The 12658-nt window shown below is 41.1% G+C and overlaps 1 protein-coding gene across 1 annotated transcript in view; it reads left to right on the top strand.

Annotated features, from left to right (window-relative positions):
- Window positions 1-1135, top strand: part of LOC107285795 (dedicator of cytokinesis protein 4) — a 31801-nt gene extending 30666 nt beyond the window's left edge. The window contains exon 7 of the mRNA XM_015814047.1: window positions 637-1135. Coding sequence (XP_015669533.1) covers window positions 637-792 — 156 coding nt within the window. The 3' untranslated portion in view covers window positions 793-1135. The remainder of the gene's footprint in view (window positions 1-636) is intronic.
- The last annotated feature ends 11523 nt before the right edge of the window (window positions 1136-12658 follow it).

Here is a 12658-nt window from a genome sequence, read left to right as displayed (position 1 = left end):
TCCAATATTCAGTTTGCCACCAATCAGAAGAACTAGACTTTAGTATTCTACTTGTGTAATAAAGTACTTTTAAAATGTAATAAAAACATTAGTAAACATGCACTGTACTTAGTATAAGTAGGAGAAGGAACACTGAACCAGTATCTCCCAAATAGTGAAGTCAATGATGTTTTAACATATTTTTTTAAAAACAGCCTCTTTAGTAATTCCTTAGCTTGTTTGACTATAATCCCATAATTCCCAAACAACCTTTGACCCCCCTCTCTCCTCCCCTCCCCCTCCCTCCCTCCTTCCCTCCCTTCCTCCCCTAATTTACAAGATTGCCATGCAGAAAGAAAACTATTAAATCTACCCTAAGGTTTCTGGAAAAGGATGCTAAAAATGTAATGAATATGTGAAAAAGTGACCTTTGTGTTTATCTGAAATAATGATTGGCTAATGAATCTAGAAATAAGATGTAGTCTAGTATTGTCTCACAAGAAACAGATGAACAACTTCAAATGTTTGATTTAAACAATCACAAGTGGTTGACAAAAATAAAGTGATGAGCAAGAAAATGCCTTTCTGTATCTTTATATTTCATAAATTAAAATAAGCATAAACTGGTTTGATCTTTGTATGGTACTCTATACTTAGATGGAGCATCGTCATCGCAAAAAAGACACACCAGTCCCAGCAAGCAGCCACCATCTCTTTGTGCAGATGAAGAGTCTGATGTGTTCCAATCTAGGAGAAGATCTAGAAATTATTTTTTCACTTTTTGATAGTAAAGAGAATCGACCAATCAGGTAGCACTTCCTTTTAATAAAAAATGCAGAAATGTACAGCTTCATCAGTTCTTGAATTTACCTGGATAACAAAGTCATTTTGACTTTTTAACACTGAATCTTGAAGTTCATAAATATAGTCCCACATGTAGTTCATGTTGTTGTTGCTGTTGAATGCTTTTAATCTGGCTCTAACCCACTGGACGTGTGGGTTCAATTGATATGTGGATACAGAAAATTCTTACTGACTGTACTGGAGATCACAAAAGTGTTAACTAATGGATCTAATAAACTAATAGATTTTGTAAAGACAGGGATGTTCACATAGTGTATTAAGCCATAATGTATTTTGCTTGGTTTTTATTTAAAATGAGTACAACATTGCGGCTTACAATAGACAATGGTTTGTGCATTCTAATAATGATGCATTAGTAATTAATCTTAAACAATGGTTAAAACTAACAAGCATGATGTATGATTTCAGCTGTATTGTGGATAGAGAAACCTAGGATAATGGTAAATTTCCCTTTAGCTCACACAATAGTTTCTATGGAATGTATTTTCGCTATAAATAAAATGGTTGCATATCTTATAATCTGATTAAATATTGCCGGTGATATCACCGACAATAATACACATTTTTCCTCCTACATTCACGATTGTTTTCATTTTGACTCATGTGCTTTTGATCATTTTCTAGAAAGAGTCATGTTTTTTAAAAATTAATGAATGATAAGGAAATAAAGTAGAAGCAATTTTGAGTAGTGCCGAACATTGTAGTTTTTACACCATAAATTTTGGAATAATAACAACCACAACAATGAAAAGTGGCTAATAATAAGTCATAAATGGAAGGCTATTGCAGAGTTATATACATTTGGGTATGTGAAATCTCCCAAAACAGGTTAATTTATATAAAATCTCCTTTCTTTTTAGCTGCTATGCCTTCACTTTTACAGACAGTGGATGGAAGACTCACATGGCTAGTTAGAAAGCTGTGCCTAGCTGTTTCTGCCTGTGTGTACATGGAAAGCCACATTGTTTTTTCCCTGAAAAAAACCGCACACTTGCTTTATTGTGAAAAGCAAAAATACTTGATAGATCAAGGAAGTACACAGCTTGTTTGAAGAGCTGAATACAGGTGCTAACTCCTCTTATGCTCTAATGCTTTTAGGAATCAAAGTATTACACACAGTGATGGGATTCAGCTGGTTCACACCAGTTTGGTAGAACCGGTACTTATTTTTTTTTTAGTTCGGGGAACTGGTTGATTCATGGCAGAACCCCCATCCCCTATTGTGCAAATTGAGAATATTAATAATTATCAGGTTCACCTAACCTACAAAGATACTTTTTCCTATTTTCTGGCAACCATGAGGCGGGATAACATGAAAACCCATCTCCTGAGGCTGAGCAAAAGATAATTTCTCAAGTTGCCATCACAGTCCATGCTTCTGATGGGCACAGTCACTACCTCGAGTGGCGCTCTGCACAGCCAGTCAGCGTATCTCTATGACTTCCACCTTCACTTTTCCTGTTTCCGGTCTCACCCTCCTTCGGTGGTAGCGAGGCTTGTGGGGCAATGGCGGCTATACTGGGCTTCCGTATTTTGGTGAAGGTGACTGAGCCAGAGCCCATGGAAGAGGCTGATCTGTTACTTCAGACAGGAGCCCCCGCTACCCCCTCGCCTCTGCTACAGTGTCAGCAGAGGAACTAGCCGTGCTGGTAGGGCACTCGCTGAGGCAGCTGCTGCCAGTAATGGAGCCAGGGAAATGGGCTGGGAGGGGGGGAGCTGCCAGTGCCACTCCCACGAGGCAAAGCCAGTGGGGGAAGGGGAATCGGACCCACACGTCCTGCTTCCCAGTATCCTGCTGCAGCCTCTCATGCCACCCTACTGGTGCTGCAGCATGATGTCACATCCCCATTATGCGGTGGCGTGTTGAAATCGGCCACAGCACCACTGGGCTGGTTTCCAGGGCTGTTTCCTCCGCTCCATTACCAGCAGCAGCTCCCTCAACGAGCACCCCACCAGCACGGCCAGTTCCTCTACTGATACTGTAGCAGAGATGAGGAGGTAGCGAGGACTCCAATCTGAAGCAACAGCTTGCCCTCCTCCACTTCCATGGGCTCCGGCTCAGTCGCCTTCACTGAAATATGGACAACCGCCATTGCCACACAAGCCCCACTACTGCTGAAGGAGGGCGAGACCAGAAACAGAAAAAATGAAGGCAGAAGCCATAGAGATACATTGACCAGCTGTGCAGAGCACCACTCGAGGGAGATCCTGCCTGTAGCGGAGCTGGGGAAATGGGCTGGGATGGGGGGGAGCTGCCAGTGGGGGAAGGCGGATCAGACCCACGTGCCCTGCTTTCCGGTATCTGCCACAGCCTCTCATGCCGCCCCACCGGTGCAGCACAACACCGCATCACCGTGATGCAGCGGTATTGCCAAAATCGGCGACAGCACCAGTGGGGCGGTGTAAGAGGCTGCTGAGGGAGCTGCTGCTGATAATGGAGCTGGGAAACGGGCCGGGTTGGGGGGCAGCTGCCAGTGCTGCTGACACAAGGCGAAGCCAGTGGGGGAAGAGGTATTGAACCCACGCGCACTGCATCATAGTATTCTGCCGCAATGCCGCCGCATCATGGGAATGTGGCATCATGTCGCAGCACGGGTGGGATGGCATGAGAGGCTGTGCCAGGACTCCAGGAAGTGGGACGTGTGGGTCCAATCCCTCTTCCCCCACTGGCTTCGCCTCATGGCAGCAGCATTTCTCTTTTATCTTTAAAGTCAATCTGTCCATTTCCGCACACTCTAAAATTTTCTTAATACTTCTTTAGTGGGTAAATTTTCATTTTTCCAATGTTGGGCAAATACAATTCTTGCTGCAGTTAGTACGTGTAAAATTAAATATATACAAACTTTCTTATAATTTGCTCCTATTATTCCTAACAAAAATAATTCTGGCTTAAAGCCTATTTATTTTTTAGTCATTTTCTCCAACCATAAATGTATTTTTAACCAAAATCTTTTTGCTTTTGGGCATGTCCACCAGATATGATAGTAAGTATTTGGTCTTTGTTTGCATTTCCAACACTTGTTTGAAGTATTTTTAAACATTTTTGCTAATCTCACTAGTGTCATATGTCATTTGTAAAACATTTTATATAAGTTTTTTTTATATGTCACTGCTTTAGTTAATTTTACATTTCTTTCCCATAACTTTTGCCAGTTTTCTAATTCTATATTATCATCGTTTCTTTAACTTGTTCTTCCTCCATCTTTAAGTTTAAATTTATAGAGTTTCTTAATCAACTTTTCATCTGTTTTTAACAGTATCTGATCAAATTCTGTCTGTTCCTTATGGAATCCCATTGTTTTAACATCTTTTTCATATCTCGTTTGAATTTGCAGATATGGCCACCATGATATATCAATACCTTGTTCTTGTAGGTCTTGTCTGTCTTTCGATTTTCCTTCATTGTCCAAAATATCTTTATAAGTCACAACTTTGTTGTAATTAATTAAATTAGGATAAGCAAAAGCTTTCATTATTGAAAGCCATCCAGGTATCTTAATACAAATTTTTGCTTTTATTTTTTCCCATTCTGAAATAAGTGCATTTCTTATAAAGTGGTTTTGAAAGTATCTATGTGTTTTATTCTTCCCATACCACAGAAAGGCATGCCAACCAATTTGTAGGTCATGTCCCTCTAGGTATAATAGTCTTTTATCTCTAAGCATTATCCATTCTTTAAGCCATGTTAATATAGTTGCTTGGTAGTATAATGTCCAATCTGGCAGTCCAAATCTTCCACTTTCTTTCGCTTCTTGTAGCATTTTCAATATAATTCTGGCTTTTTTTCCTTACCAGATAAATTTCAGTATTGTTGTAGTCAGTTCATCAAAAAAGGTTTTTCCCAGCCTTACAGGAATCGTTTGAAATAAAAAGAGTATTTTTTGGTAAGATATTCATTTTCACTGTTGCTATTTTCCCCAGCATTGAAAGTTGTAGGTTTTTCCACTTTTCCAGATCCAATTTGTTTTAGTAGTCTTGCATAATTATCTTCTTTTAGTGTTACACATCTTGCTGTTAGATAAATTCCCAAATATTTGACTTTTTTAACTATTTGAAGATTTGTTTTTTGTTAGATGATTTTTTTGTTATTTTCTTAGATTCTTTGTTAGCACTTTAGTCTTTTCTCTGTTTATTTTCAATCCTGCCACTTCTCCAATTTTTTCTATTTTCTCCATAAGTTTAGTGTTTGTTTCCAATGGATCTTCCAATATAAAAACCAAGTCATCTGCAAATGCTTATAGTTTATATTTTTCATCTTTTATCTCCAGTCCTTTAATTTCTATATCTTGTCTGATGTTTCTGTTCAATACTTCCAGTGTTAGTATAAATAGTAATGGAGATAGTGGGCATCCCTATCTTGTGCCTTTTTTAATGTTAAAGTTTTCTGTAAAATCACCATTTACAATTATTTTGGCTGTTTGTTTACAATAAATTATTTTAATTACATTTATAAAGTTTTCTCCAAAGTCCATTTCCGCAAGTTGCTAAAACATGAATTGCCAGTTTTCATTGTTAAACGCTTTCTGCGCATCAAGAAATATTAAAGCCATCTGTTTCCCTGGATGCATTTCATAGTACTCTAACACACCAAGAATCATTCTTAAATTATTTTTATCTGTTTTTTAGGTAGAAAACCATTTTGGTCTATATGTATAAATTCGATCAAAAATTTCTTTAGTCTTTCTGCTATTATTGAGGTGAAAATTTTATAGTCTACATTTAATAACAATATTGGTCTATAGTTTTTTATTTCCGTTAGATCAGAGTCTTCTTTGGGTATCGAGGTAATATTGGCTTCAATCCATGTATTTGGTATTTTAGCATGCAAAGTATTTCATTACACAGTTCTTTCAAAGTAGGACTTAATACATCTTGTAATGATTTATAAAGCTCTGCAGGTAATCCATCTGGACCTGGAGTCTTATCATCTTTTTGCCTTTTTATAGCCTCTATAATCTCCATCATTGATATTTTTCCATTTAGTATATTTTGAATATTCTCTGCAGGGCTTTTTTTTCTCATAGAATGCCCAGAATGGAATTCTGGCACCTTTTTTGGATGGAACCTTGTAGGGTAGGCAAAGCGGGTTGTACGATGTGTGTGAGTTTCGGCCCTTTTTTTTTTTTTTTTTTTAGAAAAACACTGATTCTCTGATTTTTTTGGTAAATCTGCTTTTTTAAAATACTACTGTATTTTTTATTTTGGAATTTTTTCTGCTTTGTAAAGTATCTCATAATAATCTTTGATAATTTTTTTAATTGTATCATTTTGAAACCGTAATTCACCTCTTGTATCTTGCAGCTTGTTTATCAGTTTTTTCTCTTTTTCTTTTTTGAATCTATATGCTAACCATCCTCCTGGCTTGTTGGCATTTTCAAAGAAGTTCTGTTTAGCCCTTTTTTATCTGTTGAGCCATCATTTCCATCTCGATTAAATTTAATTTATATTTTATTATCTCCATTTGTTTCTTAAGTATTTTGTTTTGTGGGTCTATTTGTAATTCTGATTCTAACTTTCTGAATTCTTCCTTCAACTTTATCCCACACATTTTGAAGTGATGTTTCTTCTTTCTTGTTTATTTTGAAGAAAAAATCCATTTCCTTTGTCACTAGTTATATAAATTCTTTTTCTTTCAATATAGATGTATTCAAGGACCATCTTAATTTTTTGTTAGTTCCTCTCCAACTCATCTTTATTGGGTTATGATCTGCCCAAACATTAGTTTCTATCTCAATTTCTTGTATCATCGTGTTAAGTTCCAAAGATGTCCATATCAATTCTATGATCTATGTCTATTTGAGTAAAATATATATTGTATTTTTTTTGGATTTTTTTCTCTCCATATATCTTGGATACAAAGTTCTTCTGCCATTTTTAAAAACACTTTAGGTAATGTATTTCCTCCTTTCCTCCCTTGTTTAGTGCTTTTATAATTTAATTTTCAGTAGTTAGAATGACTGTGTTTGTGTTGTAAATAGAGAAAAATACCATCTGGAACTTCTCGGTTGCCACACTGAAAAGAGTATTAGAAAATAGCCCTGTAACTATTTTGTAAAAGAAAGGATTAAGAGGAGATAGAGAAATGTATATGCTGGATAGCTTCAAGTCAGTTCAGATAAAAGAATATAAATTATCAGTAAAACAAATTATGAAATAATATTTTATATAGCAAGGAGGTTTACTATAAAAGAACTAATTTGCCTTCTACATGGGTAAAGCTTGCCTTGCTAACCTTCTGAACATTTTTGAGTCAACATTTGTAAGGACAAATGACTCAGTAAATACTGTATACCATTGTATATGTGGACTTTAAAATATCTTTGGCAAGCAATTCCACCATGAGAAAAAACTACATTCCTTTGGCTTAGAATAAAAGTAGCTGGGAAGAGACATGATAGAAATAAAACCATGCATGGTAAAGGAAAGAAATTTGTATTATTCAAGTTAAAAATAGTATCCAAGAGTTAGGATACAGTTTGTGACAGACATTTCAACAGATTGAGGGAAAAGAGACAGGGCTATTGAGTCATTTTTGAAAATATGCCAGCTGGTTTCTGATCTTCTCACTTGTCTGTTTGCCAGCAGTTCTTCCATGGTGCTTTTTGAACTAGAGTATGAACTTGGTTTTCTCTCATTCCTCCTCATTCCTGTCTTCTGTGTATTATTTCTTTCATCCTGCTGCTATTTTAAGTCAAGCCATTATGATCTTTAACGTGGACTGGAAATATTTTAAGTAGTATTAAGTTTTTTAGAAGCTCTGATCTGGCTAGACCAGTATTTTTTATTTTGGTAAAGTGAAAACCTAATATTGTTGTGTTCTGTGTCAAAAGTATTATAACAAGGAAGCCTCTTGTAAGATCAGGAGGTTGAGATATCCATCACTTTAACTGCTGCTGCCCAGGTCCAATGTAGAAAGCAAAAACAAAGATAGGGATCACTCAGTTCTGGATAGAGCTTAGCTTGCTTGAAAATATCCAGCTCTTGAACACTGAAAGCTTGGAAAAGACATTCCTTACTGATGATGGTATTTCCTATAATGGCTGGCTGATACAATTCAGGTTCCCCCTCCCCATTATAACCACACTTTAGTCATTAAAATTCAATAAATAATAATAATAATAATAATTGTCTAAAGGGTCTAATGCATAAGTAACATGTTTCAAGCATATGTTACATTTAATGGGAAATAAAACCCTAATTTTGGAGATCATTAATACTAAACTATTACAGTTCTTGTTTTAGACCATGCTACAGAGGTTACAATACTGCTTCTGTGTGAATTGAGATACTCCTGCATTTTAAGAGGGAGATCTTGTTTGTTACAAGTTCAGGACAACTTGATTATGCTTGGTAGTAGGTGCCATATTAAATCAATATTATTTTAGAAAACCTATAAAATGATGAACTCCTAAAATTGTTATAGTTAAATAAAGCTTATTATAGCTTATTTAATTTTTTTTCTTTCAACACATTTTTGGGGGGACAATATCAGATTGTAGAAATATCGTATACTTCCCTGATCTCATTGTATACTGGATTCGTTATCAATGAATGAATTTATGAATGCTTTAAGAGCATTCAAAAGTGAATTGTAGACTCCGGAACATACTAACCACCCAAAACCAGTTCAGTAAAACCTTTCTATAAAACTACTGGCACATCATGGAACTGCAAATATCTCCTTGAAAATTCTGAACTTAGTCATTATCTCCATACCTCTGTGCTAAGTTATTATTCGATAACTAAGTGACTTTCTAGTAATATAATAAGAGTTGTACTATATGTCAAGCTACGAATCCTACTGTCTTTAGGACCGCTGCATGCTTCTAATGTGCCAACAGTATGGGGGGGGAAGGAGGGGAGAGTTTTGGGTCCATAGGTATTCCTTATCAATATGAGAGCTGAAGCCATTTAAGAGTTGTTTTGGCGAACCAAAGGTTCTTCTCATAATAATTGCTGGAAGATATATTGGACAATGTGACCTGAACTGTCAGAGAGTGGTGGGAAAGTTTCACTCTTTTAATTATCTGCTTCCTGCCATTTCTTCAGAGCTAGCTTCCTTTCTATCTTACCAGTTTGCTAATGCCTAATAAAGGTTACATTAGAGATCGTGATGACTCTGGTGTTTTACTTCATTGGGCTTCTCAGCTGGAACCTTACACTAAGCTAGATCTGTAAACAATTCCATTCCATTAAGGGGTCCTGAGCCCCTACACCCTCTGGTAGCCTCCAGAGAGGTGATGAAGACTCAGGAGAAGGTACCTGAAACAGAGAAGCCAACTGGAGCTGGGTCGGGATCGACCAGCGGGACTCCAGCTGGGGCTGAAAGCAGCTTTGTAACCCCACTGGCCTCGACACATCCTAAGGAGCGAGTTGAATGTAAGGAGCCGACCCCGACCATAGAATGGATGGGTGGAGCAGTGGCATTCAATCGGCCCGAGTTGGAGAAATGGTGAGAGGAATTATGAAAAGCTACTGAAGCCGAATTCTCATTGTACTGTTATCAGTGCAGCCCCTTCGCCCCGGCACTCAACAGAAGCAGCAGCCACAGGGGCTGGGAGAGCTGTTAGCCTCCAGCCCGGTCCCAGTCTGGGACGAAGAGCCTGGACCCCACCACCGATGCCTGCTCCTCAGCCTGAGGGGGCAGATTAGTGGCCACTGCTGGGCCCCAGGTAACCATACGGTGGAACCTGGATGCCTGGACCCTGGCCAGCACCAAGGCCACTTCCATTCCCACCGCTGAGGGCAATCTTTGATGGGAACCCCAAGAAGCTGGTATTCTTCCTCAATCAAGTCTGGACCCAACTCGACCGACATGGAGAAGATTACCCTGATGATGAGGTCCAGGTGGATGTTGTAGTGGTCAACCTTGAAAGGAAGGTGGTGGAATGAGTGACAATTGTCCATGACAAAGGTGCCCCCAAACTGGCAGATCTGGGAACGTTTCTTTGGAGCCTCAGAGCCTGATTTGGGGACCCCGCGCAGACCCAACAAACAGAGGTGGAGGTCCGGAGGGTCAAGCAGGGGAGTAGACCCATGACTGAGTACATTAGAGATTTTAGGAGGATCGTAGGGAGACTGAGGCATGGCCAGAGCTTCCAATACTTCCAAGAGGGGCTGAGCTGTGACCTGTGCCATATGCGTCTGGCCCAATCCCATACTGCTTTAATGACTGGTACCAGCTAATCACCACAGTGGAGTTAGACCTGGCAGTTGTACAAGGACCATGGGAGCTTCGGACCGTGACCAAAGAAAAGCCAAGAGAGGCACACTTTAGGGAGAAAGCCGCCAGCAACAGCATCCCCGGTTCCTGCAGGACGGTCCGACCGCAGCTCCATCATGTGCTTTCGCTGTGGCCAGGAGGGTCACAGGGCTGTGAGGTGCCTGGCACCAGCCCTCCCATGGCGCCAATTCTTTTGAAGCCAAAGAAGCCACCAAAGAAGGGGAAGTAGAAATTGTGAGCAACAACTCAGGTCATTGAGGTCTCTCTTCCAAAGAGCGAAAGGGATGGAACGCTGACTGAAGAGGGACTGCCTATGACCCTTTATGACAATGAGAGCAAGGGAGAGGATGACCCAATAGTGAGTGGACCTGTTACCCACCTTGAAGTTAGAATAGACATCAAGGCATCCTGCTCAGGGGCAAGAGGGTGGTAAAGGCCTTGTGAACCTGTGAAATTTAAACAGGTTGATGGCATGCTGATAGGAGGCAATGCCGCTTCCCATCTGACGGACCTGATGCAGCTAGAGACTATACATTTTATGGTTGCTCAAAGAGGGAGAGGATATGATCCTGGGCCTGGTTTGGTTAGCCAAGTGGGGACCCCGGATCAATTAGGAGAAAGCCTCAAAGTGAATGATTGTGAGGAAGCAAACCCTAAGCCCCTCTGACAAGGGAAAAGAGCAGCCCAAGAAGGTGGGAGGACGAGGAAAACCCTTGAGTGCAGCAAGGGAGCATCAGAGGAGGGGGAGGAGCAGCAATTCATCCCAAGGGAGTACCGAGACCTCATGGGCACATTCAGCGAGAAAAAATGCAACATCCTCTCCCCTCACTGCCCCACAGACTATGCTATTGAGATCCTGCCCAGGGTGAAACTTCTCAAAGCAAAGATGTATTCCATGACTCTGAAAGAGATGAAGGAGATGAGGGACAACAACATTGATAAGAACTTAGTGAGAGGGTTTATTCAGGTGGCAAAGTCTCAAATAGCGGCACCAGTATTCTTTAAAGAAAAGAAAGATGGGTCGCTGAGATTGTGCATTGATTTCTGTGGGATTAATGGAGAATGCATGGAGAACATGTACCTCCTCCTTCTCATGAAGGACATGCTAGGACAGTGATGGCGATCCTTTTAGAGACTGAGTGCCCAAACTGCAACCCAAACCCCACTTATTTATCATCAGGTACCAGATGGGTGTGGCCCACTGGGTGGGCATGGCCTACTAGGTGGGCGTAGCCTACTGGGTGGATGTGCCTGGCATGGGTGTGGCCTACTGGGTGGGTGTGGGCAGCTTGACATCACTCCCGTCGGGTACTTGTGCGGGCCTGGGCAGGACTGGGGCAGATCTGAGCGTCTCCGGCAGATCTGGGACCAGGGCAAGCGCTGGGGCATGGTCCACTGGAGGAACCTCACTGAGCCTCAGTCCATGCAAGGGGGCCCCTGGACGGTGGCATGGACTGCCTGGAGCCCTGCGCAGCGGAGGTCAAGTGCCCAGCCCGGCCTTTGAGCTCCCACGGCACCAGGACCCCACATCCCTGCCTACCCTAGCTGCACTTTCCCGAGGGTGTGCCCAGCTGCGTTTACCTCCTCCTCAAGGCTACTGCTTCTGTGCTCGCTCTCCTGGGACAGGTTGCTCATGGTGAGTGCAGGAGGGCAAAGTGCGTGGGTCAGAGGGAGGCCCACTCCCTCTCCATGCGAGGAGACCTGGCTTTGTAACCAAAGCATCCTCAGCAATAGGATGGGAGACCACCAGGGGATGGCGAAAGGGCAACAGGGCTGCTGGTGGCCAAGTACTAAGGCAGGACTTCCCTCAGATCCTCCCTCCCTCTTATTCTAATCTCCTTCCTTTCTTCCTTCTCCCTCCCCTCCTTCCCTGCCTCCCTCCTTTTCATTCCCATCTCCTTCCTTCTTTTCTCCCCTTTATTTCTTCCTGTTTCTCTCCCCTCCTTCCTTTCTTCCCTCCCTCCCTTTCTCTGTGCCCAGGAAGGGAAAAGGGGAGGGGGAGAGGTTGGCAGCGCTTCTCTCAAAGAGTAAGAGAGTTGGAAGAGACCTCTGAGGTCTTTAGTCCAAGACCCTGCTCAAGCAGGGGAGGTATACCATTCCAGACAATGGAATATCCAATCTCTACTTAAAAGCCTCCAGTGATGTAGCATCCACAACTTCTGAAGGCAAGCCTTTTCACTGGTTAGTGGTTTTCACAATTCTTAGTTCTAGGCTGGTTTTCTTCTTGATTAGTTTCCATCTATTATTGCCTTCTGATGCTAGAGAAAATAGGTTGACCCCTTCTTCTCTGTGGCAGCCCATCAAATATTAGAACATTGCTATCATGTCACCACCCCTCATCTTTTTCACTAAGCTAGACACACCCAATTCCCACAAACATTTGTCATATGTTTTAGCCTCCAGCCCCCTAATCATCTATGTTTACCATCCATTTAGACCAGATGGTCCCCCTGGTTTGGTTTATAGAACAGTGGCCATGAGCAGAGCCTTCTCAGAGACAGCACCCCAATTATAGAGCTTTCTCCCAAGGAAAATATGAACAGTGCATCCCTCACCCATTTAGAGGCAACTCCAAACACCGTTCAGCCAGGC

The sequence above is a fragment of the Protobothrops mucrosquamatus genome, unplaced genomic scaffold (genome assembly GCF_001527695.2).
Source record: "Protobothrops mucrosquamatus isolate PMUCROS unplaced genomic scaffold, P.Mucros_1.0 scaffold_78, whole genome shotgun sequence".
Lineage (NCBI taxonomy): Eukaryota > Metazoa > Chordata > Lepidosauria > Squamata > Viperidae > Protobothrops > Protobothrops mucrosquamatus.
This window is presented reverse-complemented; position numbering and strand designations above follow the sequence as displayed.